Source organism: Mytilus californianus, unplaced genomic scaffold, assembly GCF_021869535.1.
Source record: "Mytilus californianus isolate M0D057914Y unplaced genomic scaffold, xbMytCali1.0.p SCAF_3, whole genome shotgun sequence".
Classification (NCBI taxonomy): Eukaryota; Metazoa; Mollusca; class Bivalvia; order Mytilida; family Mytilidae; genus Mytilus; species Mytilus californianus.
The window spans coordinates 42,061,597-42,087,755 of record NW_026262679.1 but is presented as its reverse complement, the minus strand read 5'-3'; the positions used below and the strand labels follow the sequence as shown (position 1 = coordinate 42,087,755).

Sequence of the window (26,159 nt, the reverse complement as noted above, 5' to 3'; positions counted from 1 at the left end):
AGTAGCTTGTTGTTATTCGTGTATTCTTTTGAGTCTGTAAATTTGAGCACCGTGTCTGTATCTACATATTAAGATATCTTTCTTAGTTTCCTAGTAAGTCTAGTGTATTGAATTCTAAAATAATTTACACACTCATAAAAATTAATTGTGGGTTTTTGTACACTGTTATAAAATGTAAATTTGAAAAAAAAGTATAACTATAATTACTTTGCACTAGGGATATTAACATTTAACCTACATCCATTTTCAGGACCCCATTACTCTCCCTGGAACTGGTTTTATTAGTTTCTTAAATCAGTCTACAAATCAATAAAAGAAGAACTTGGACCTATGTCAAATGGACAGCAACACAACGACACAAAACAGACGAACATATAGAGGTCAACATACAGTCATAAAAATAGACAAAAGTCTTTACAATATGTCTAGCTCTAAATATGTCCAAGTATACAAAGAATTTGAACAAATTTAACAGGGACTACCAAAGATCTGCCATCAACATTAAACATACAATCACATTAAGATATATCTACAGACTAACAGCCAATAGTGAGGTTACCTCTGCCATCAACATTAAACATACAATCACATTAAGATATATCTACAGACTTACAGCCAATAGTGAGGTTCCCTCTGCCTTCAACATTAAACATACAATCACATTAAGATATATCTACAGACTAACAGCCAATAGTGAGGTTACCTCTGCCATCAACATTAAACATACAATCACATTAAGATATATCTACAGACTAACAGCCAATAGTGAGGTTCCCTTTGCCATCAACATTAAACATACAATCACATTAAGATATATCTACAGACTAACAGCCAATAGTGAGGTTCCCTATGCCATCAACATTAAACATATAATCACATTAAGATATATCTACAGACTAACATCCAATAGTGAGGTTCCCTCTGCCATCAACATTAAACATACAATCACATTAAGATATATCTACAGACTAACAGCCAATAGTGAGGTTCCCTCTGCCATCAACATTAAACATACAATTACATTAAGATATATCTATAGACTAACAGCCAATAGTGAGGTTCCCGACCTCTGGAAAGATCAGTCACTAGTACATAAACATTTTAAAGGGTTATTCTTTATATTAACAAACCGAATTTTTCTATACGTCTTTACAATTTATTATACTTCGCGTAAAAATGCAATATTTTGATTGGCTTATACGAGGGTGTTAATTTACTCTATTCTATGGCAAATACTCTAATACCCTTCAAGGAGACGCTTGATCAAGTGTGCGCTTTATTAAATACGGATGGTTGTTATGTAAAAGACGTCATAGATTATTACTTTGAATTTGAAATTTAATCGACAGTAATAACAGAACATTCAGTATAATAAATTACATAACAGATATCTGAGAGGGTGATAGAGCAGACTGTTACCCCTCGAAAAGACATGGTCAACCTTGGCTTCGCCTCAGCTGACAATGTTTTCTCGGGGTAACAATCTGCTCTATCACCCTCTCAGCTATGTGTTATTTATATAATGTCACATTAGTGAATTACGCGAGGTTTTCTTGGAGTACTGACTGTTGTGCAAACGAGGACCGATTTATAGCTTTATATAATTATGCTGTGTATAGTCATCATACAATGTTCGACGGATAAAGTTTAAACTAATTCTGTTTCTGGGGCTCTTTTCACCACAAATCTTACGACAAAAGTTATAGTTGTAATGTTCATGACTTACGAATATTTTTTCTCGTTAGATTTTGTTTGTGAAATGAGTCGCAGTGCTGTACAAACAGAAGAATTCCAGGTCTTTTTTTTTTATTCTGGAATGTCATCAATTTTGGACCAATTCAAAAAGCAATTCTGTTGAAAATAGCTGCAACAAAAACTGTTCTTGTACGTAACTAACAATGTAACTGTAACGATGAATGATTACATCTCTTGTATGTTTTTTTCTAGTCTACTTTATACTAATGTCTAGTCTTAACGGAGCTTCAATAAGGATATCAAACGACACATGACAAGCAATTTCTCTCAAATATATTACCAATAAAATTGCTATTTTTATTCAATAAAATGGTAATACCAAATGTTACATCATGATCTTTTCTGTGAGCTCCTTTTATGTAACACGACTTGTCTGGCATTGTTTATATGCGTCTTTTTTTGTCAATCAATGTCAACGTTAATGCCCGTCTGCTCAAAACCTTTGTGTGCTTTAACATTCAAATTGATGATTCATTATATGAAAAAACTCCTAATTGTCTATGTGAATCATATGGCGATTTCAGCCACACTATGATGAAATATACATACTCGAAGATGTTTGGCTTACAACTCTTAAAGACATTAGAGAAGCTGAAAATATACCCAATACAACAATATTTACCGACTAAATGACAGAGTTTTGGTTTAAGATACCTCTTTTTATGGAACCACTCCTAGACCAAAGTACCCAGCACCACCAACCAATTGGAAGGAGAGCACAAAAAGATAACGAATTCAAGAGAATTTAACATGCTCACACCAACATCTGCGAGATCATCCAACTACTCAAGAAGACCCAAGTAGTAACAGAATGTACAATTATCCAGTATTCAGCGGGAGGAGTTCGTCTATAAATTAAGACCCCTAATTCAGAGTTGTAGACACCTGACTTCAGCTACTGAAAGCCAGATATCATCAAGGATTCATCAACGTGATAGACTACTCTGGCTCATCATCTCACCTACTTCCTTCACTCTTACCAGTACATGTTATTTGTTCGCTCAATTTTTCATAGTTGTTTTTTTTTACTTCTGGTCTGCAACTATAAAAACTTGAGCGAACAAATAACATATACAGGTAAGAGTATTAACAGTAAATTGCCAATTACAAATACAATGAGACGTCGCAAGATACTGGTGTTACTTTTAAAAAACGTGCTCCACCTATTTTTGAACATTTTTCAGTATAAATGCGATATATCAAAGGAATTACAAGTTTATTATATTACCTTTTTTAATATTGCAAGCATTATGTAGTGCAATGATAGATTTAAGAGGGATAATAGTCCAAAGCACGTAAAATTTTAATTTGTGTTCTGTCCCGCGTTACATTTTGCATGATGCTATTCGACATAAATCGAGTGTAGTGGATTTTTGTTTCCGCGAAATTGCTCCATTTTGTTCCCCGTTCATGGACATCATAACACCTTACATGTAATAACGCAATATTCGTTTTCCCTTTAAAAACGGTTGGAGTCGAAAAATATGGGAATCAGATGACGCATGAAGTGTGTCCCGTGTCAGTTATTGTTGCGAAATTTAACGTTATATCAGATTAAAAGATAAAATTGCTATATAGAAAATGACCACAAGTATGATGTTTTTATATAAAAAAATGTACATTTACTGTACTTTTTCTCGCTTTGAAAATTCAAACGAAACTCGTTTTACGATATATGTATGACATGTATATAGTTCAAAGAATTGTCCCCTCAGCACAAAATATTATACGGTGCTGCATTACATGTGTATTCTCAGTGGCAGGAAACTTGCATTCAACAAGGTTTATGATTCAAATTTGCACAAGACTTGAAAAGTACAAATACTAAAGTACGTATTGGTATGTGTATGTTGATAGTGCGTTAAAGAATAAAAAAGATATCAATAAATAGTTGTGTCCAGGCCAATGTCCCCCGAGCTATTTTTCAAAGTTTTCACCGTTGAGAAGCGTGAATGCCACAGTATGCATATAACGCACTGATGTTATTACAAGTAAAAGACTTACAAAAAAATTCCTCAAGTTCAGAAAAATTAAAACAATGATTCCACTTGTGAAACCATGTTCATGTTTTACAGATGATGTTTGTGTCGAAACAGCCGCGGGGTATGCTTAAATCAATAAAAATTGGCATAATTCATATTCACACCATAGAAAGGCCGGTAAATAATGAAGCTGACCTGGTAGATAAACAATAAGAAGTAGCAGCTCCTGGTGTCCGTCGGTTATTTAGTTTCCGTGTTTACTGACGATTCTGCCTTAAATGCAAACCTCTTACCAAGTAAAACAGCCATTATACGTGTAGCAACGGTTACTTTTATCTGTTCCGAAATTGATGTAAACAATGTCATTTTTTAAAACCAGAATCATAACGTTTAGACATTTTAGATAGTCTCAATGTTTGCATGAAGATCATAACCAAAGTCTGTAAATAGCATATCATATTTCAAATATTAAACAATTACTTTATTTAGAGAAAGAAACGTTAAAAAATGTTCTGCAGAAATCTGTTCTTAACGTTACTAAAAAAAACGGCGTAAGCGTGTTACGGTAGATGACACCATGCAGTATCTTGCGACGTCTGTTTACAATTTATTACCCTTGATCGACTGAGAAAATTAAGTCACAGCATAAAAAGCTTGATCTATATACATTGCTCCTGTGTTCGTCGGTTAGTACTGACTTGTCAGGACAGTACTAGACAGTATGTTTGATCGCATCGTGTCAAGTATGTATCGAGCACAGCCGGGACTGGTCAACAAAGTTCAGACAAGAGTTAGCTATACAAGTTACAATTATATTTCTTTTGAGTAATCTCAATGACCTTAAAGTTACAACAAAGCGACATAAATCCAGATTTGTTAAGAACAAAGGATTTTTTATTCAGATTCTTTGTAGTTTGCAGAGTACACATATGCATACAAATCGTAATTTTGCTACAGAAAATAATTTAAAAAAACTCCTAAATAAAAGATTATAAGGGTTTATTACAGACTTTTTATAAATCCAACACCACAACGGTAATTTAAATATGATACTTCAAATATAAAAAAAAGTTGAATATGTTTTATATAATTGAATGTCTAAGTTTAAATAAAACGTACGTGTACGTAGACTTTCTTGTATCAGAAAATCCTTTATCTTATCAAAATTGTCATAAAAGTACTGCTTCTGAATCAATGTAATTCGCCGAAATTTTTCCGTATGCAGTGACCTTAACTACGAGACCTCTCGTTAGAACTTCGGCCACCACACAGCACGAGTGCGAGGGAAAACCGTGATGAAGAAATGTAAACAAACGTGCACTGGAAGGTGACTTGTAATAATTGATTCTTAAACAACAAATGAATACACCAAACCATTTAACAACTGTAATGGAAAAGTTTGATAAAAAAATGGGAACGCATTGAAAATATAAAAAGAAAAACATCGCTCTATTAATTCAGTTTTTTTCACGTGCTCCACGATTCTATGTTGATTGATTATCAATGTCATGATCCAGGAAACTTCGGCAAAAAATTCGAATGTTGATAAGCTTGCGATCAACAATCACTGATTGAAATTCTTTTTGTCGATAATACGTTCTAGATTCATAATAATTTCTTTATAAACCGTGCATAGAAGACTTAGTATAGTATATATGCATGCATTATTTCAATAATTTCCTTAACATTATAATTTCAAGAAATTCGTCTCATATGACTTTAACTTCAGTCAACACATAACAGAATAGATGGCAGTTTAATAGTTTTCATTTAAATACTTGCACCGACAAATCATTTTCCCTTTTTTCACTTGTAAGATGTTTTACGATTTGATTAACTAGTAGTCGAAGCACAAATGTAGGGAAAATAGAAAACATAAAGTAATTAAAGTAAATACAGAATTTTAGATTGTCTGTCGTTATTTCCGGTATGGAAATATAACTAGGCCATAACTGATGATTACTGCAATTCTCTTAATCAGAAAGACATTTGATTGTCAAATAAAGGCCTTAATAACCAGTACTTTCTACGATTTCTTCGGTTAACAGCCGAGAAAGAAATGAAGTCAGATTAAATGAGTTGTGTAATATTTGGGTTCAAAATCCACCGTGGAATAAGAAGCTGGAGTACTAAAGCGAATTCACAAAAACAGAAACCAAAAAGGCCTATTAAAACCCCGATTTATTGGTTGATCGTCTAATGATATATATATGAAGTGTACAAGATATAATTAGCTCGGTTTTTTTGTACAAGTTATCAGTATTTTGATGCACACTTTTTTTCACAGGATGATACAAGTTTATCTTCCATAAGTATCCGACTTGATGGTTTACTCACAAATTTACATGAATCTAATATTATGCACTATTCTCTTTGTAAGAAAACTAAAAATGAGGAAACCTGACTGGTTTAGAATCTATTTTTTATTTTTTCCCAAATACCAGATTCTATGTCCACGAAATATCTTTTGGTGTTCTTATATAAACTTTGTATCAGTGCTATGTATGTCACTAATGAGTCTTTTGAAGACGAGACGCGTCTGGAGTACACAGTTTTAAGGCTGGTATTTATGATGAGTTTATGTATAAGACTGTAGCATGTAAGCCTGAAAATATGATAGTGATAAGCTATAATAAAGACAGTGTGCTTGTGTTATCCAATTATGTTAAGAGGTTAATAAAATAATGATAAAATGATAACTTATATAACAATTATGTACAAATTATAATTTGTACATGAAAGTTTATAGGCAACATGTTTTATAATATATATGTTTATCACTTGCACTTTTTGGTCTTTTGGAAAATGTTGTTTGTGCTGTATTTAGACCCCTCTACCAAGAAATTTGTTTTGCATGCACACGTATAAAATTGCGGTTTTTATCCAACGCAATCATAGGTTTGAACGCTGTTTTCAATTTAGACTTATAGAATAACTAATCGAAGAATTCAAATAGAGAAAAATATTCAACGAGTGACCGAACAACACATTAATTCACGAATGCGCGTACGTCCTGAGTTATTTATCAGAGTTGTTCGGTCACGAGTTGAATATTTTTCGATATTTGAAATCTTTGATTAGTTATTCTTTTTATTACATTGGCAAAAGGCTTTTTTTATGAAATTAAAGTAGAAAATGTAAGGAACTATATCTTTTTCTACGCATTCACAATTTGTTTTGATCCGACGTTATCGACGTCTTGACAACGCATTTCATTTAAATACCCATCCGAAGATCTCGACTTGATTTTCGTTTGATTTATGCAATTACTGGAAAAACATAAAATAGAAAGTTAGTACAAAAAAATACTTACAAACATTTGACAAACCATGAATCGGTTTGATACTAATTTACGCTCTTCGAAATAATTGACATACCTGAGTAGCTTCTGTTACTTTAATGGCCGTCGAACAGGAAAGGGATTGAGGCGATATCATAATTGGAATCATTATCATTGACAAAATTAATACCGCGAACAAAACGAGTTCAAGTCGTACTCCTTATGTAATATGTATAATGAAGAAAAAGGAATGAGAGTTCATTGATATATCTATACTACTAAAGGAAGAGACCGATTTCATTTGTCGCAACTCCTCTGAAACCATACTAAGTCGGAAATATTTGTGATATGACGTATAAATGTAATGTTTTGTACTTCCTAAATTTGTCTTTGAAACAATCTTTTTTCCACAGAAAACCCCAATTTTTGAGAAAATATCCAAATTCGGAGACCGTTATCGATCCATGTCTTATACGCTTTCGCGCATGCTCAGTCGACGTACTGCCCGCGAAATCCAAGTGAAAGTAAGAAGAAGGGATAGAAAATAGGACAGTTCGGCCTATAAGGATCCTGTATTGTATTGTAAGTACATCATTTTGCTAAATTAAACGACATCCACCCTTTTTACTCAGGTGCAGAACTGTCAAGAAATGAAATGGGCGTTGAACGTGTGTAAGTGATCCTCCCCCTTTTTATGTGTAAACACAGGCACCCGACGTCCGGACGTCTCCCCCTTTTTTATGTGTAAACAACACCCTTACTCTTTGTTACAACACTTGCCCAATTGTACCGCGATTTCGCGGGCTTCTTCTAGTTATATATAACGCCTTGACAATACTTAATCCTTTGCAAAACATTTTTTTCCTGTAGAATATTCCATTTTTTTTTCTTCTTCTTTTTTTTTAATCTAAATGGAAAAGTCTCGTGGAATGTTTCTTATATTTTAATCTTTGTCTTTAATTTCAGTTCATTTTAACATCCAAAATTTATACTTCACTTTAAGGTTATTCATACCTCATATTACTGAGTTAAATACCATATAGTAATTATGCATTTCGTCAATGAAATGTGTAGATTTATGTTCGAACTTGTCACATGTTTTATGTGTTTATCTTCTCAAGCTCTTGTATCGGTGCGAGTCGTTCACTCTTTAATCCGTACTATACGTCTATATAAGACCGAAACAGTAGTGTTGGAAGCGTTTGATGTATGACTCTTAATGAAAACCACTTATGTCAAACAGGATTACAAATTCTCCCATATATTTGATATTATCTAAGGTATAAAAACCATCTGACTGAAAGGGAAAATAATACTGTAGGGTTTAAAAAATGAAATGCAATTCTTTTTTTTTTTAGTTTATTGGCACAATCAACATATCGTAAAGAACAAACGCATCGTAGCATCTTGAACGACGGCGCTTTTCAAATAATAATCTGATTCACCATTGATTCCTTCGAAGAATAGTAATTCACCATGGAGGTAAATATCGTGAATTCGTTTATTGTTATGACATGTCTTACTACCACTAAGGTTTTGAATATTTTGCAGCATTTTGATGATTTCATTTGATATATTTTTGTAAAAAATGGTCAATATCATGACATATGATAATAACACATGTACATTCCCATCTCGCAAATTTCAACATATGTTTTCCTGCTTGGAGAAATTTTGATATTGAACATTTCTACTTGAGGAAAATAAAACTAAACGAAGACATGCCTTTTTTTCTGAAAAATCTACACGACAAGTTATGTCACTGAAAAATAAACCAAAATTGAATCGTTACGGTATTCTTTGAAGATGAAAAAAGGTTTATTCGATCTCAAGCGTAATCTTAGGGGTTGGTAGTGGTCAGGATTGTAGATCAGAGCAACATTAGAACTCATTCACTTAGTAGGAAATGAATCAAAGTATTCTTGACAAGTATACAGATGTCCAATAAGTATAATAACATGCATATGCTTCATGCCAACAAAAGACCTACTACCATGACTACAGAAAGCACCGGTTCATTTTGAAAGTATCGATTTGTTTCGCAGTCTTTGTTAGCTTAAACATTTTTAATTGTGTTAATTAAAAGACTGCTATTTGTATTGATATTAAAGAAGGAGCACTTTATTAGTCAATAATTTTGAAATAAGAATCGCTTAAACCTGGAACACATCATTCCACTTTAAATACAAAACATCGTGATATTGGAAATTTATTTATTTGGAGCCTTTATTACAGTTCAAGTTTGTAAAACGAAGTGGTATTGGTATAACTTCTAAATTGTTTCAATAAAGATTCATACAATTTGATTTTGTTTTGTTTGATGTAAACCCAGACTTTGATATCAATTAGATTTTAATATCAGAGGTTACATCTTAAAGACGTCAGAGGTATGGCCTTGTCAGTAACTTGAAATTTAACAGGAAAAGGCTTTTAAGTAAAGTGAATAATAACTTGTTTTCTTGTAAATTTTAGCGCAATTGAAAATATATAAATGCAATAAAGTAATATTTAGTAACAATGTAAAATTGAGAATGGAAATGGGGAATGTGTCAAAGAGACAACAACCCGACCATAGAGCAGACAACAGCCGAAGGCCACCAATGGGTCTTCAATGCAGCGAGAAACTCCCGCACCCGGAGGCGTCCTTCAGCTGGCCCCTAAACAAATATGTATACTAGTTGATTTCTATCAGAAATTCGCTGATAGAGGTGTGTTACTTATAAAATAGTTATCATGACTAGTTTAATCCCGTTTATTAGTTAATATGTTCAGTCAGAGCTCTGTTGTCACAAAGACTGTCTTTAAACGGTTTTATGTTTTTGGCTTTCTAAACTTTTTGTCACGCGCGTGTCTGGTGAATATTGTTCCAGAAAAAAACATGTTGTGCGCACGATTAGGAGCTTGACAGGTGGCATAACAACTTGTCTATTGTGTTCTTATTATTAATAGATCTCTGTTCTGGTGTGTTAGGACGGCTGTTTCATTGGCATATACTTTGTCCTTTCATTTCTTTTTGATCGCGTCCATCAAATACTGTATTTTTTAAATACAAGATACCACACGATTGGATCAAATACTTCATAAGTCTTTGACTTATATACACCTAACTATGCATAGACGACAATGATACTTGGTTAAGGATAAACTTTTAAGACAAGACAGATTACTTCATTTTTATCGTTATTTATGTTGCAATATTCCAACAGAAACTCAATAACGAGCATATGTTTCCCAGTTAATAATATATTTCAAACCTTACGATTTCTATCAGAAATTCGCTGATAGAGGGTTGTTACTTATAAAAAAGTTATTAAAATGATGAAGTTGAAACCTTTGCGGATTCTGTTATGATTAAGTTGACCGTTACGGTTAATTGTTTTATAGATGATTACGATTATGATCAATTTGTCGTAGACACAATCCTCGTTTATATGTTACATTGTGAGACTTATCAATGGATCCTGAATTGTCAGGAGCATCACAATCGGTACAACAAGTAAAGCAATAACAGTTACTGCTTTCTTGGAACATTTGTGTTTACCACCGTTTTGGTTTTATGGGGTTCGTTCTTTTCAGTCTTTAGTTTTGTGGACTGCTGTTTGTCTTTTCGTCTTTTTATCTTTTGATAATGCTATGATGGTGTCTGTCCTTTTTCAAACTAGTTTGAGTGCATCATAGGCATATTCTTACTTTTTAGGTGTGAAAAAATTAAAAAGAATGGAGTAAAAATTGAAATCCAAAGAGAATATTTACAAAACTATTTGATTCTAGTTATGCTTTTCCCCTTACATACGACAACATTATATTGCCGATAGATACATTGTTATTACTGCAACTCAAAAATGAAGGAATAGCTGTGATATTGAAGCTCTTACAAGGAAATGAAAATATTCCAGGATCAAACTTGAGTTTTCATGTTTTTTGGAATCAAAGGGTTACCTTTTATTTGTTTTATCCAAATAATCTATCACAAGTTCTTCAGAAGTAGTGAATTTAAATTGATTAATCAAAAATCTTATACATATACATGCACACGCACAACCACAAAATAATGATAATAATATTTCAGCTTTACGTCAAACCTAAATTTATTGATTTTTTGCATCTTAAAACGCACATGAACACTTTTCTCAATGCAGTTTTAATGTAGCTGCATATAATATTTTGTCATGTTTTTATCAGTCAGTAGTAGTTTTCACTTCTTGGTAAACTAGTTGCTTTAAATAATGAAATGTTTCTTCTGTATCAAACAGCATAGGAAAGATCAGATAAAATAATGTATCCATAAATGTTTGTATTTTGTATTGGGTACAAACGTCTACCAAACCAAAGTAATTGCTTTCATCAATCAAATTTTATCATTGAAAATCGGTGTTACCATGAAAATTTTATGTGAATCTCCATTTGAATGTCGATTCTGACTTGACATGTTACATAAACAATGTTTGTTACTTAAACTCATGACCTGCCAATGACGGATTTTAAGTGATTCTCTTTGCCTGTTTACTTGTTACTATTTCATTTTTAATATTAATAATATATTTTTTTCAAAATTATCATTACCACAATTATTTTTATTTTTATTATTAGGTTTAAGGGATAGACTATTTGGATCGATATAAAAGTATGATACAAGTCACGTGTTTGTGAAATAACCTTCATGTACGCATGCTCAAAACCCAAAAGTATTGAAAGCCTTATACATAAAACTTGCTAGAGCATCAGGAAGAAGAACGAACATAAAGAGATCGACAAAAAAAACCTCAATATTGTTACCTTTGTCCGACGGAGTTGCAATCACTGTAGAGTACAATTACAGAGCTTATAAACGGAAATTTTGAATTAAATTAAGTTTCGTTATTGATAACTTTTTTTACCGATACCGAAGAGCCTTTCTCTTTCTAGTTTCATTCTTTTCTGGCATATGCCGTACAGTGACGTATAGTTTATTTTAAATACTTCTTTCCAATGTATTCTTTATACACATATAGATGGTTTGAAATGATATTTTTGGTGAAATCAAACTAGGATGATGCTATGTATCGAATAAAATAAATCCAACTAAGCAGTAAACCAATTCATTTGAGAGAGGTTTAATAACAGAAATAAATGTGCTTTGTATTCCTTAACATTTAAAAGTTTACAGCATAAAACATGCACATGAGGTTGTTTTTCAGTATTAAGTATTAAACAGTTGTTCGAGGGATTATTTCTTCAGTTCTTCAATTGAAATGCATTACTTCATTTAACAGTAATACAAACATTGAATAAAAAATGGAATCGATCATATATCTTTCCTCCCAAGGAGGAACAGTATAAAGCAAATAAACTAGACTCAAGGGTAATTCATTTTGATGCTATGTAGAGACCTGTTATATCACTTGTGATCTATGCAGATGTAGCACTCAATCTGAGTATCAGTATTGTAAAACTATAATCTCCAGAGAATGGTTGCACAATTTATATATAATATTGAAACAAAACAGACTCATGGTGATTCAAGTAATTTAAATATGCGTAGAAAGTTCCCCCGTTCTTGAAATGTATGCTCTTCTGTACTTTTCTGCAAAAAAATAACGCCCTTTGCTTTTTGTGTGTGTGTTTTGTTTTTTGGTTTTTTTTGCTGTGCATGTACTGATTTTGTGTCATGGATGGATAGATATCCTATTGCAGTTGTATCATAGAAAAACGTTTATGTTCACTAGTGTAGTCTTTTTTACAAGATAGCATAACAATAACATTAACTCTCCCACCACCAACAGCTTTCAAACAATCACCCCCCCCCCCCCCCCCCCCCCCCCCATTTCATAATTATATTCAGGAAAATAATTGGATGATTAAGTCATTAAAATAATATCTTGAAAGAAGCAGCTAAACGTTAACATTCGGTTATAAATGCTCAACATTGATATTAAGATTCAAACTCTTTTTGATGTGGACGAGTATTCTGGAGTGTCTATGCACTAGTTAAATTGAATTATTTATTCAAATTTCATTTTATCTTTCGCTTCTATAAGGTGAGGACAGCTTGAAATCCTACTGTAATTCAGAACAAGAAATTATTTATCGCTGGAAGTATTATTTTCAGAGTGAGTAACTTTAAAAATTCTAAATAACATTTTGAATTAAATGTCAAGGAATCGAAAATTTAATTATTTTGTAGTTTTCCAAGCGGCTGCTAATTGAGAATTTATTATTAGTTGCACAATAAGAGGTATTTGTTATAGATTGCAGAACGTAAATTACAAACGTGGCTATATCAATTAGATTATTTTCTCATTTCCCTAAAGACAGGGGAGCAGTTTTTTCCATTGGTATTAATATGAGATTAACAAAATTGTTGTTGTAAGAAAGAATTCCAAACTCACTTGACTTAAATTTGAAATTAAAATTTTTTTCCAATTCCTTGAATTAAGGTTTTCAATACTGACTTTTGACAGAAAATAAGATAAAAGAAACTTGTGATAAAAGTCAACTTTTTCCACTTGTCAACAGAAATGACATACTGTAGACTATAGGACAATTAATTCTTGTAGTGATGATAGAAAACATGATGAAATAATACAAGAAAGATTTATGAAGTGTCTACGAGAAAAGCTTTAAATCCGTTTTCAATGAGATGTCCACCCATGAAATTCTATCGATATTGGGAACATGTTCTTGTTAATAATTCGTATATTGTATGTCAGGATCGGTCAAATCGAGAATGTACAAAGTGCGAATCAAGTTAGGTCACAACACCGTAAATAAGCAGACGGTACAAATGTATATCAAAATTTTGTTAACTTACAGATAACTCTTTGTTCTTTTAATTGTATGATGCAGACCACAGATGCATATCGCTATTACATATTTTTTCGCCAGGTGATTATTCTCAAGTGTGCAGTGCTTCATTTAAATTCAATTGTTTATTTAATTAAAGTCGCAAGTGCAGTTTTAAAGGGGACAAAGTACTAACATGTACATTATTCCATTTTAACAACAATAAATTTATGTTCTTTTTTTCTGTAAAGAAATGCATGTACCAAGGATAATTGGAACAAAAAGCAGTTTATCTTTTTCATCATCTGATAATCAAACATCTTCAGTACTATTCTAGACTTCGACTTTTTAGCTTGTACATATAAAGTGTTTTAACTATTGTGCTCCGTAATTGTTTCAATATTGTATTTCTTTGATAATTCAGAAGTGTTTATAAATATTGTTTGAACTCATTTTATAAATCTGAATTCCCAATGCACGTTGTTTGATTTTTTTCGAAATAAATTATAGTGACATACAACTATTGCTTCAATCCAGCCACTGACATATTTTTTAACAAATGACTACGATGGCAACACAGTACGCTAAGTACGATACTTGATACAGTTTCAAACCGGGTCCTATGATTTTGGTTTTTGTTTAATATTGTTTTGAATTAAGCAAAAAAAAAATATCGAAATTGCTTTTGTATAATTAAAAAAAAAACTTTCTAAGTTCTACGAAATATGAAGTACATGTCTTTTGTACACAATTATAAAAATCCATCAAAATACTTGCAATCCTTTGTGAAAGGGGCATTACCTGTCAGATTTGACTCAAATTTTCAATTTTTTTATAACATATAAAAAACAAATATACAAATTTCAAAAAGTCCAAACGAAACAATTAACAATGCATGAGCTCTAACGTATCCACATTTCGTACATATTTTAGACCAGACGCCATCTGATTATCCATCGAGATGAACTCCGAAGACTGTCGACAGTCATATAATACATTCTCTTTCATGTACCTCCTATACATTTCTATGAATATCATTGGTTAAAAGCGAACACATGTAGACCCTGTTTTTTTGATATTGGGTTAGTATTTTAATACACGGTTAGTAGCAGTGTTACGTCCTTTTATAAAAAAAAATACATGTAAATCATCGTTTTACCTGCATAAGAATGATTTTTTTTGTGGGCTGGATCAGTCAGTGAAACGGTTATTTCTGGTTGCTCCCCTGTTTTACTTTTCAATAATGACATTTTTTTTCTTTTTAATGAATGAGCCACACGATAAACCTATGCGCACCCATCTCATCTAAAGAACAAATGAAAAGGTTGCATGAATACGGATTCAAATGAGTTGAATTATTGACTTGCAAGTCAATAATACACCAGCGATGTGTTTCAGCTTGTTTTGACGAAATTGAACCAAACCGACTGTCAATATATGTTTTTATTCCGCTTTTATTAATGTTCGAAACAAAACAAATTAAACATATTTTATTTTTTTTGGTCGAATTCGTAATTAATGTCCCTTTAAAAGGAACTAAAATCTATACCATCACTGTTACATATAAAAGAAAAAACTATTAGCAATCACTATTAGTCAATTTAGATGCTATAAATAAATAAAGAATTTAGTAGTAAACAAAATCGAAAGTAGAAGGCATTATTCTACGTTCGCGCAAAATTGTTCCTCTATTAATGATAGAAATAGATGGCAACGGCAATCTATGCCTGTGGATAGAAAAAAAAAACATTCATGGCCTAAACATTGATATTACTTTCAACACAAAAGATACCAGGCTTATAATTTGGTACGCCAGACGCGCGTTTGAAGCCGGAAATCTTACCAGTAGTTGCCTTTCGTTATATCTTAGTTTCTTTGTCATGTAGGGAATTTTGTTTTAGTTATGATGGCAGATCTTTGATAGACTCTGTTAAATTTATTGTTTGATTTAGTGCTTGACATATCATATTAAAAAGTGTGTGTGAAGACAGCTTGTTGACCTCTTCGGCTAGATGTCTTTTGTGTGGTTGCTGTGTTTTTGACGCACATTTAATTAATATTGTATGTCCTAATCCACTTTATCGGATTAACCGATAAACGTTGTCACGAATTTCCCCATTCTGAAATTTAAATTACGCAACATGCACTTGATACCTTTATATGGAACAGATGGTAGTTAATTGGTTTTGCATCATTTTCTTGATAATTTTACGTTTAACAGGAAACGAAGACCAATTGCAAGGCCCCAAAACATTATTGCATAACGGCAATTGCATGTAGAGGTGAAAACTTATAACTTGCAATTGGTAATGAGGCAATTTATAATCTTTTCGTAACCTTATTAGCCACATATTGAACAGCATTTCTGTAATAAACTTCGAAAATCACAGTAAATCTTTCCGTTTTTTTTTTTTGCTCCATTCGATGATCATTTCTGGATAAACACTGTCTATTTTTAGGTACAAAATCAAATTAAAATATGAAATTTGTTTTTTTTTTTCTGCGAAACATAAAAAAAATGTCGTAGAGCTTATCTCTTCTTCCTGCATGGTTTTAAATCTCGTAAAATTATATTTTGATTTTTTCGACAATGTACGTATATTTTATATGTACTATAATAAACTTGGGCTGATACATGATGCAAGTCTCAATCATGACATTGTGATGTCATTGGTTTGGCAAGACATCTATAACGAATGACCTAGTAGAACTTGAGTACTGCCGATACATGTATCTGTGACATGTAATGAAATCAGACATTTGTACACGGTTATTTCAAGAAAACAAAGACGCATACCTGCAAATTTTTCAAAATTTTCATTGTGGATTTTAAGCGCAAGTGGACATCTTATATTGTCATTAGTGTTTTTAATTAAAATCTACTACTATATTGTTTGAATGAGTATCTTTGTGCATAAATACCCTTTCAATTCATTTGAATGGCTGTTTTGGGGTATTAAGATGATATAATAAAGAATTCCGGTCAACATCTCTCATTGGGGAAATCCCTCATAAAGCGTGAAAGTTGGCAGGTCTGAAGACTGATACTTTAATGTTCATTCTAATGGAAAATGACTTGTAACACAAGTTTGATTGGAGTACGTCTGTCGTCAGTTTCACCGTTAATGATCGGAGTAGTTGACAACAACGTTTCACAGTTGCAGTCGATGTTCCGGGATATTTCAAATGCTTTCTATAGAACTCTTTATGAGTATTTCGTTAGAATAGGAAAAACAGTACTGTGTTATAAGAGTTGGCACCGTCACCTGGAGATTTGATTGACAAATCTTCAGGTTCATGTACATCTGCTGTTTGAATGTGTAATAATTGGTTTATGCAACCATCTCGCGCGGGTTTTTCTTTTCGTTTCAGCTTCTGTAATTGCTGCATTTAATTCAACTTGTCATATTTGTTCGAACAACACGAATCGAATATGTTCAGTGAATGACGTAAACTCGTGCATGGTTGTTCAACTAATGACCTTATTTTTATAAAACGTTGATCCGACGATTTCATTCGCCGAACACTAAGGACAAAAATCTTTGTATTTTTTTGAGTGTTTTTGTAATCTGCAAGAAGATTTACAAATTCTATTCCGTGACTGGCTGCTTTAACAGCAAAATTGAAGTAAGGTGTTTGTTAATTTGTTTAGCATAAAGATCAGACAAACCTATCACTGTGTCCATAAACTCCATTTCGCGACTACGAATCTGATGTAATCTAATTAGTTCATACAGTCATCTAAACAATTCTGGACATGCGAAAATGAATGGCAATTCTAATACAATAAAACTAACCCGGGAATACAGCTGGCGATACAATTATAACTGTATCTAATGAAGTGTTAAAAAGCCAGTAAGAGTTCAGTTCTACCAAATACTTGGGTGTCATTGTTCACAGCAAACTGACTAATGTACTAAATCATTTTTATGAACGTCTGTTATATGTATTTTTTTATGTAAAATTCCAAATTTTTATTTTTTGTTAATTTTTATAACATATAAAAGCACAAAATCATTGGAGACAAAATCCCTTGTGATTTATACTGTTTAAAACGAAGAATTCAGTAGTGGATAATCCACTTTATGAAGCTGCAGCATTCATTATCTATTTCCTGTCAACTATTATAACATTTAAAAGCACAAAATCAAAATCCCTTGTGATTTACGCTGTTTAAAACAAAGAATTTAGCAGTGCATGGATAATCGACTTCATGAATCTTCAGTATTCATAGTCAATTAATGACATTATGGTTACAGCATCTACATGTATCATCTCAAAATTACGATAGACATCTTCAAACTTTAACCAACAGATATACACTTTTATAGTTTTTTTTCAAATAAAAAAGTAGTAATTGCTATTTATCAAGCTTACTATCACATATTTATGACTTTTCTGAAAGATATCTACAGGCGGGAAAAACTAATCTTTGAATCTTTGTCTATCCGAAGCAGTTATTGTATATTTAATACCAATTGATTCAATTGTGACTAAAAAAAATATTTATTATACATTAAAAGAAGTTGTGGGGTAATTCAATGAGACATTAACCAAACGACTCCAAAAATAAAAGGACAGCTAGACAACAACTTTAACAATTGACAAGTATTGACTCTACTAGTCAAAGTCTTTATATTACAATCGTATAGTAACCTGGCAGCATGGTTCAGTGAAAAGACTTTCAAAATTGTAATACCAACTAAAAGACGGAATTATGCATGTCGTAAAATCTAATCATAGAATGGGACACTATTTAAAGAAACTTGAGACTAGATAAACTACTTTAGTACAGACAAAAACATAAATGAGTGAATATGAGCGTAAGAAGCAACGCTAACTTTACAGATTCCGAACAACGGACTATAATGGATACTGTGGAATAGCATAAATCTTTACTTTCTTTATACTGTCCAATTTGGCAAACAATAGTGCTAACATGGGATTTTCAGATACAAATTAAGCATCATAAAATATATCCTAAAATTAGAATTTTCTTAACAAACCTAAATTAATGTCTTGAACACAGGACAATACATAATATTTACACTAATTTGGGATCTGTTTGATAAACCCACTTAGGCAAAGTTGTCCTTAGATTGATTTGGCTATTTTTTAGGCCACTTTTAAGTTATATAGCTTTTCAACTGTTTCGGTTCCTATACATCCTTGGCTTTCAAATATTTGGCTTTGAGCGTTCCTGATGAAGGCAAATTCAGGATAGCGCTTTGGACGCATGCAATTTTTAACGTGTTGTTTTCATTTTTTACAGCCCTGGGTCGATACCTCTGCTGGTGGACTGTCAGTCCCCGAGGGTATCATCAGCTCAGTAGTCAGTACTTCGGTACTGACATGATTTATAACAAACCTTTCTAAAAGTGTCCGCTTATAAATTTTGAAATTATCAAAAAATAAGGTTTCAACTCCCTCAGGCAAGTTTGGCCTTAGATGGATTTGGCTATTTTTTAGGTCCTTTTAGTTATATAGCTCTTCAACTTTTTGACTCTTATACATCCTTTGCTTTCAAATCGGCTTTGAGCATTCCTGACGAAGGTAAATCCAGAAAAGCGCTGTGGACGCATGAAATTTTTAACGTGTTGTTTTCATTTTTTACGGCACTGGGTCGATACCTCTGCTGGTGGACTGTCAGTCCCCGAGGGTATCATCAACTCAGTAGCCCGAACTTCGGTACTGACATGATTAATAGCGTATATTTCTAAAATTGTCCGCTTATTAATTTTGAAATTATAAAGAAACTAAGGATTCAACTCCCTCAGGCAAAGTTGACCTTAGATGGATTTGGCTATTTTTTATGCCCCATTTTAGTTATATAGCTCTGCAACTGTTTCGGTTCTTATACACCCTTGGCTTTCAAATATTCGGCTTTTAACGTTCCTGATGAAGGTAAATCCAGAAAAGCGCTTCGGACATTTGTAACGTGTTGTATTCATTTTTTAAGAAAAATATATGTCCTTAGATAGGCTTTGGCAATGTCATGTTCTAGTGCTACGACTGCTTCGATAAACATGCCCCTTGATCTCAGGTTGAATCGCCAAGAGTCGAGTAAAATATGATGAGTGAAACAAAGACCATCTAAATTCTGTTTCAACAACAAATTTTGTAAAGAAATGAATGTTCATTCCTAAACTTGTTAGCTTTATAAAAGATATTACCATAACACCTGGGTGTTTACTTTAAATTCAATATTCATTAAACTTAATCCTTATATTTACGTTACAATTTATGATATATTTATCCTTGTAAAATATTTAAGATATCAGTAGAATTTTGTTCATGTCGAAACATATAAGAAATGTACGCGCCATAAGAAAAAGCAAACGGATCATTTTCATTGAGGAAAGGAAAAGTATCAATAGGAAAAGAAAAGGCGTCCTGTTTGTAAATAATGTTGGTATGAAGATTACCGTTACATATTCTAAGGTCGATTTTATCCGCTTATTTTGAGAAGTCAGGTTAATCTTCATGAAATAAGCATTTAAGTATATTAAGGAATAATTGAAAATTCATATAGCCTGGTGTTTGAACTCCGAAACAAATTTGCTATCTGTTTAATTGCCCTCGATGCCTATCATTTAGGTTGTTCGTTAGCGTAAAATAAATTTAGTTTGTTATTGTAAGAATATTAATAAATGTTCATTACTTTATTCACTCTTTCAATAATAGTTGTCTTGTTGATTTCAAAGTTATTTAATAAAAAACATATTGCAAAAACAGGATTGCACATTTTAGATTGTAAATAGACTTACTGAAACATGATACTTTCGAAAACAAATTCAATATTTTGATTAATATGAACAATAATTTTCATTATCCACATAACAAGGATATGCGTCTCAATAGGTATATGCAACATGTCTATAAAGTGAAACTGTTTGATTAACATGCAACCATTATTTTTTTAAACCAAGCGATGCATATACATTTTATGTTTTCTGTAAAAATACATTGTATTAAAATCCACACGCTTTCAATCCCTTAAACTGACTTTTATCAGATAAGCACATTCATCAAAACTAATTTCGAAACATTAGGTTGTTAAGTAATACAAACCGTATTTTATACTGTTCATCATTTTATATCGCAACAATAATTAAAAATAATCACAAACAAGGATTTTTTTCAACCCTGTTTATGCTCTTGTGGAAATGACTAAAGGCATTATGAATGTCTTGGTTTTAACACAGCAGACAGTCGTCAGTACATATCAATCTATGAAGGGCCATTCGGGTCACAATGCAATTGTTGACACATTGACTAGATAAACGTGTTGCAGTTTATTCGCGTAACTTAAAGCAACGCGTTGCTGTTGGTTCGCGTACCCGAGAGCAACGCAAACCACATAGTTCACGTAGCATAGAATAACGCGTTACAGTTCCTTCGCGTTACTGAGAGTAACGCATTGCAACTATTGCATGTTTCAAGTTGTTCACGGTATAAACGACCTTACATTTGTAATGAAATCATCTGTTCTGAGAATTTAAAAACTCGACGCGATTTTTAAATGATATCAAATGAAAATTCAGTGTCTTTGTCAGATAAGTACTGTATTCAGCCCTTAAAAGTCATAAAAAGCTGTCATAAGTTCTTTCAAGGTTATCATTATATAACAAGACATATGCTATATTGCACTGCATATCTATGATACAGTGTTGCAGGGCCAGATAATTCAATTAGTCCGTTATAAATATGATAGGTTTTCGAATGATACACATTCCCTACAGGAACCAACAGCGACGCATGGCTCTAGAACTACGCGAACATTCTACAACTCGTTTCTCTAGCGAACGTGTAAAAAGTTGCATTGTGACCCGAATGGCCCTTCATAACACTTTTGAAAATATTTACGTTTAGATTCATTTTTTTTTTTTTTTTTTTTTAGCGTTGATTTATACTTAAAAGTATGTTTTCTACAAAGATCCCGAGGAATAAAAAAAAAAATAAAAAAAATCCCGAAATAGATATGACAAAAAGTGTTCATGCCAAAAAATCCCTGTTTATTCTTATATCATAATCTAAAACTCCATACGTTTACCGGGTAAATCACGAATTTCTTCGAAATAATCGCTTTATAATCGCTTCAACTTCAAAACCGAAAAATATCCTTTCTCCTAGCTAGTAAACAAAAACGTGTAAAAAGTTGCATTGTGACCCGAATGGCCCTTCATAACACTTATGAAAATATTTACAGTTAGATTTATTTTTTTTTGCGTTGATTGATACTTAAAAATATGTTATCTATAAGAGAAAGAGACTCCGAGAAATAAAAAAAAAATCCCGAAATAGATATGACAAAAATTCCTGTTTATTCTTATATCATAATCTAAAACTCCGTACGTTTACCGGGTAAATCCCGAATTTCTTCGAAATAATCGCTTCAACTACAAACCGAAAAATATCCTTCCTCCAAACTAGTAAACAAAAACGTTGACTTACCTGTGGAAGACTAGCAATCACACTAAGAGCCCAAGCTAAGGATATCATTAATTTGCCCCGGCGTTCAGCATCATGGATACTCATAGGGTGCACTATTGAAAAATATCTGTCAAGACTTATCGTCACCAAGATAAAGGAAGATAAATAAAATCCAAGGGCACGAAAAAACATTAAGATTCGACATGCAGCGTCACCTGCCTCCCATGAAACGGTGATATTCCATACGGTTTCTAAAGGCAACATAACAAAGGCAACAATTAGGTCGGCGATAGAGAGGTGCATAATATAGGTGTTTACACGTGATTTAATAGTCCGACTCCTTAACAAAGTTATCAGAACGGTCAAGTTTCCGGTAGCAGCGATCACAAAAAGACAAGAATATGCAATCACGGAAAGAACACTGTCATCATTAAATGTCATTTCACGCGGAAGCGGCGGAATTGAACCATTGAAATGGTTCACAATGTGAGTTTTACCATCCGTGGAGTTTATATCCCAGTTACAGATGCCATTTTCCGTACAAGAAGAGTATGGTCTTTTTGAATCAAACCCACCGGAAATGTTCCAGCGTGATACCTCTGGCATATGATATGAAAATAAATCGAACGGATCTTCTTGTGCAGTCATTTTCTTTATTTTACAAAATTGACCAATGTGTATTGTTTATATAATAACACTATCCTGTTTGCAAGTGCTTTTACATTTCAAATTACAAATAAGTACTTATTAATTCTCATTTGAAATGTATGCGAAGGTATAATGTTAAATGCAGGTATGGTAAAAATCAATTAAAGTTAGTAGTGACTGCCAACCATAAAAGTTTGTGAATGAAGAGAAGTTACATTCTTATCCTTTATTTAACACAGAACAGTTATTTTCTCAAATCGATATGTCAGTCAATACGATAATACAGCGAGTTCAACCGTCAACATGCTAACTTACGAGAAATCTTCCTAATAATGTCCATTTGCAGGAAGTCTGTAATGAACTGTTAACAATTTGTCTGATTGGCAGGTCGAATTGTAACGCCCTTATCTTACAGGGTGATACTAAAACAAATCTGTAATATATCGTATCAATGACACCAGGAGGTTTTACATGTGATGATGAATCTGAGCTCATCGGTACTACGGAACTACTGTTAAAGAGATTTAAAACCGTTCACTGATCATTATTTTGTTATTATCAAGCAGAGAGTGTAGGATGGAGAGTTTTATGATTAAGGAAACATGAATGAAAATTAATAAAACTATTGGGAATTGATTTAAAAGCTTTGGTACCGTTAATGTTATTTGCTGTGGTAAATGCATATTAAAATAGCTTTGCTGGATTTATTAATTGAACATGCAGTATTTCATTGAACAAAATATGTGAAAAGATCATTATTTTATTCAAAATATAATAAAACGTAATTGTTCTGTAATAGAAGTTACAGAACTGGAAAATTTGAAAAGAAGAAATTGTCTAATGAATTTTATAAAAAGCAATTGGATCTTCATTTGTACTAAAATTGTAATATTTAGAATGTCTTATAAACCGTTAATCTGTCTTATGCTCTACACTAGTACAAGTATATAAATCAAAGCCATCTAATTCAATGTTAAAAAAAATTGACTTTTATTCAAAACTTAATAGTTACAGGAAAATGCACAGACAGCTGCAAAATACATCGATGGCGCATTTTCAAATGGCGATTACACATTGAATTTCCGAAGAATTTCATTTGAAATCATATCTTCAAATCCCAATCAATTTTACATTGTAACTTTTTGAACGTTTTAGATTTTATCAAGTTATTAAAATATAATGGGCAGGTTGAAATCAAATCGGTATAAATTTTGAATCTTTTTTAACAAAAAGCCAGTAAATAGTTATTGGTTACATTCATGATACTATTAAAAGAATCCTGTATTTAATCTTTTTTGAATTAAGACAACACTAGTTTACCGATGTTTAAATCTCACAAAATATTAGAACTCTTGTAGAAGATGTAATACTGCAGCACAAATGAAAAAATGAATGAAATTTAGTTTTAATGAATTTATTTAATTAGTTAGGTGAAAAGAATTGATACTCTTTTCGTATCAGAAAATCACTTATAAATGATAATTAGAAATTCCTGACCTAAATCAAATCGATAGTGAAATTTTACCGATTACAAACCTTCGTGTTATCATACTGTAATTTCAAAGTAAATTACTCTTTTGAATTATACGCAAAACAACATGCGCACAAAATAGACTATAAATACAAGATATTGAAATGATTAGAAACGGTATGCACTTGTATGTTTTCTTTTACAAAGGAATTCTAAAAAAATCTGTGCAACTGTCTTACCACACATTGAATCAATAATGCACTTTATTTTAAACAACCTTGAAAGATCCATTTTGCAAATTGTTTTAACAAAAGTTTGCACATTGAATAATATCTGGTTTTTATCAGACCAACTTCATTATCTACATCTTGGTAAATAGCTAATACTTAGCAATAGACGTGATTGAACAAAACGAAAGTTAATCGTTTTAAAAACTAATATTGAACCATACAGTAAACGTCTATCACACAAGCATGTCCTAACATTTCACATCTTATTTGGATGAAAGCGGCTAACTCATTATTAAGACGAAAACAAAAGCATACAGATCTCATTGAAAGTTCACCTAGCTGGACATTTTTTACTAAGTCTGCATTCGCATGACGGATGGAACATGTAAAGCAAGAGATACTTATCCTGTCAGCGCAACCGGTCTCACTACATTTGAAGATTCGATTCCTCGGGTTCTATCTTTTGGCTTTTATATTTAAAATGATTCTACGAGTTTTGAACATCAGTTAATTATGATATGATGTTAAACATATTAAAAGGAAGGTTAAGTAGAGTAGTATACAATATTATTTAGGGGCTAGCTGGAGCCCGCCTCCGGGAGACGGATTTTCTCGCTATGTTGAAGACCCATTGGTGACCTTGGGCTGTTTTCTGCTCTTTGGTCGGGTTGTTGTCTTTTTGATGCATTCCCCGTTTCCATTCTCAATTTTATACTCAATCAAAGTCCCCCTCCGTATGGGATAGTATTTGAACGTTTTAATTTCAAACATTAACACTAGTATCATTCTCATTCTAAACCGAGATTGATAAAAAGAATTAGTTAAACCTTGTTCAATCATCTTTTTTAGGAAGAGACAAATATATCGCTGTCCTAAAAGGGCCGTTAAGAAATAAATTATCAAAAATTGATCCATTTATCATAACGATAATACCTTTCGTCGTTTTTGAACGATACTCCCTATCGTCGTTTTTGAACGATAATACCTTTCGTCGTTTTTGAACGATACTCCCTATCGTCGTTTTTGAACGATAATACCTTTCGTCGTTTTTGAACGATACTCCCTATCGTCGTTTTTGAACGATAATACCTTTCGTCGTTTTTGAACGATACTCCCTATCGTCGTTTTTGAACGATACTCCCTATCGTCGTTTTTGAACGATAATACCTTTCGTCGTTTTTGAACGATACTCCCTATCGTCGTTTTGAACTGTCAACTACATCTTATCATTAACACAAGACGACGAAAGGAACAAGGAATACCACAAAATAGTGAGAGAGAAAAACACAATTGAATCCTATTGAAACTCTCTTTTATCCGAAAGGTACTTACTTTAAGTGCCAAATTCGGTCAATAATTATTTTGGCGTCAAATTCCATATTACCACATTACGACGAAAGGAACAAGAAATACCACAAAATAGTGAGAGAGAAAAACACAATTAAATCATATTAAAACTTTCGTGATCCGAAAGGTGCTAAATTCTGTCAATAATTATTTTGAGCTTCTAATCCTATTGCATATAGTGATACAATTAGTAAGAAATATAAACAGTTTGAGTCCGGATATTTTTTTGTTATAGTAAGCGTTCAATAACG

The 26,159-nt window shown here is 32.4% G+C and overlaps 1 protein-coding gene across 1 annotated transcript in view; it reads right to left on the bottom strand.

Annotated features, from left to right (window-relative positions):
• The window catches only part of LOC127734599 (adipokinetic hormone/corazonin-related peptide receptor variant I-like), a 94,325-nt gene extending 71,034 nt beyond the window's left edge, over positions 1–23,291 (bottom strand). The window contains exon 1 of the mRNA XM_052244551.1: positions 22,234–23,291. Coding sequence (XP_052100511.1) covers positions 22,234–22,860 — 627 coding nt within the window. The 5' untranslated portion in view covers positions 22,861–23,291. The remainder of the gene's footprint in view (positions 1–22,233) is intronic.
• Positions 23,292–26,159: the final 2,868 nt, after the last annotated feature.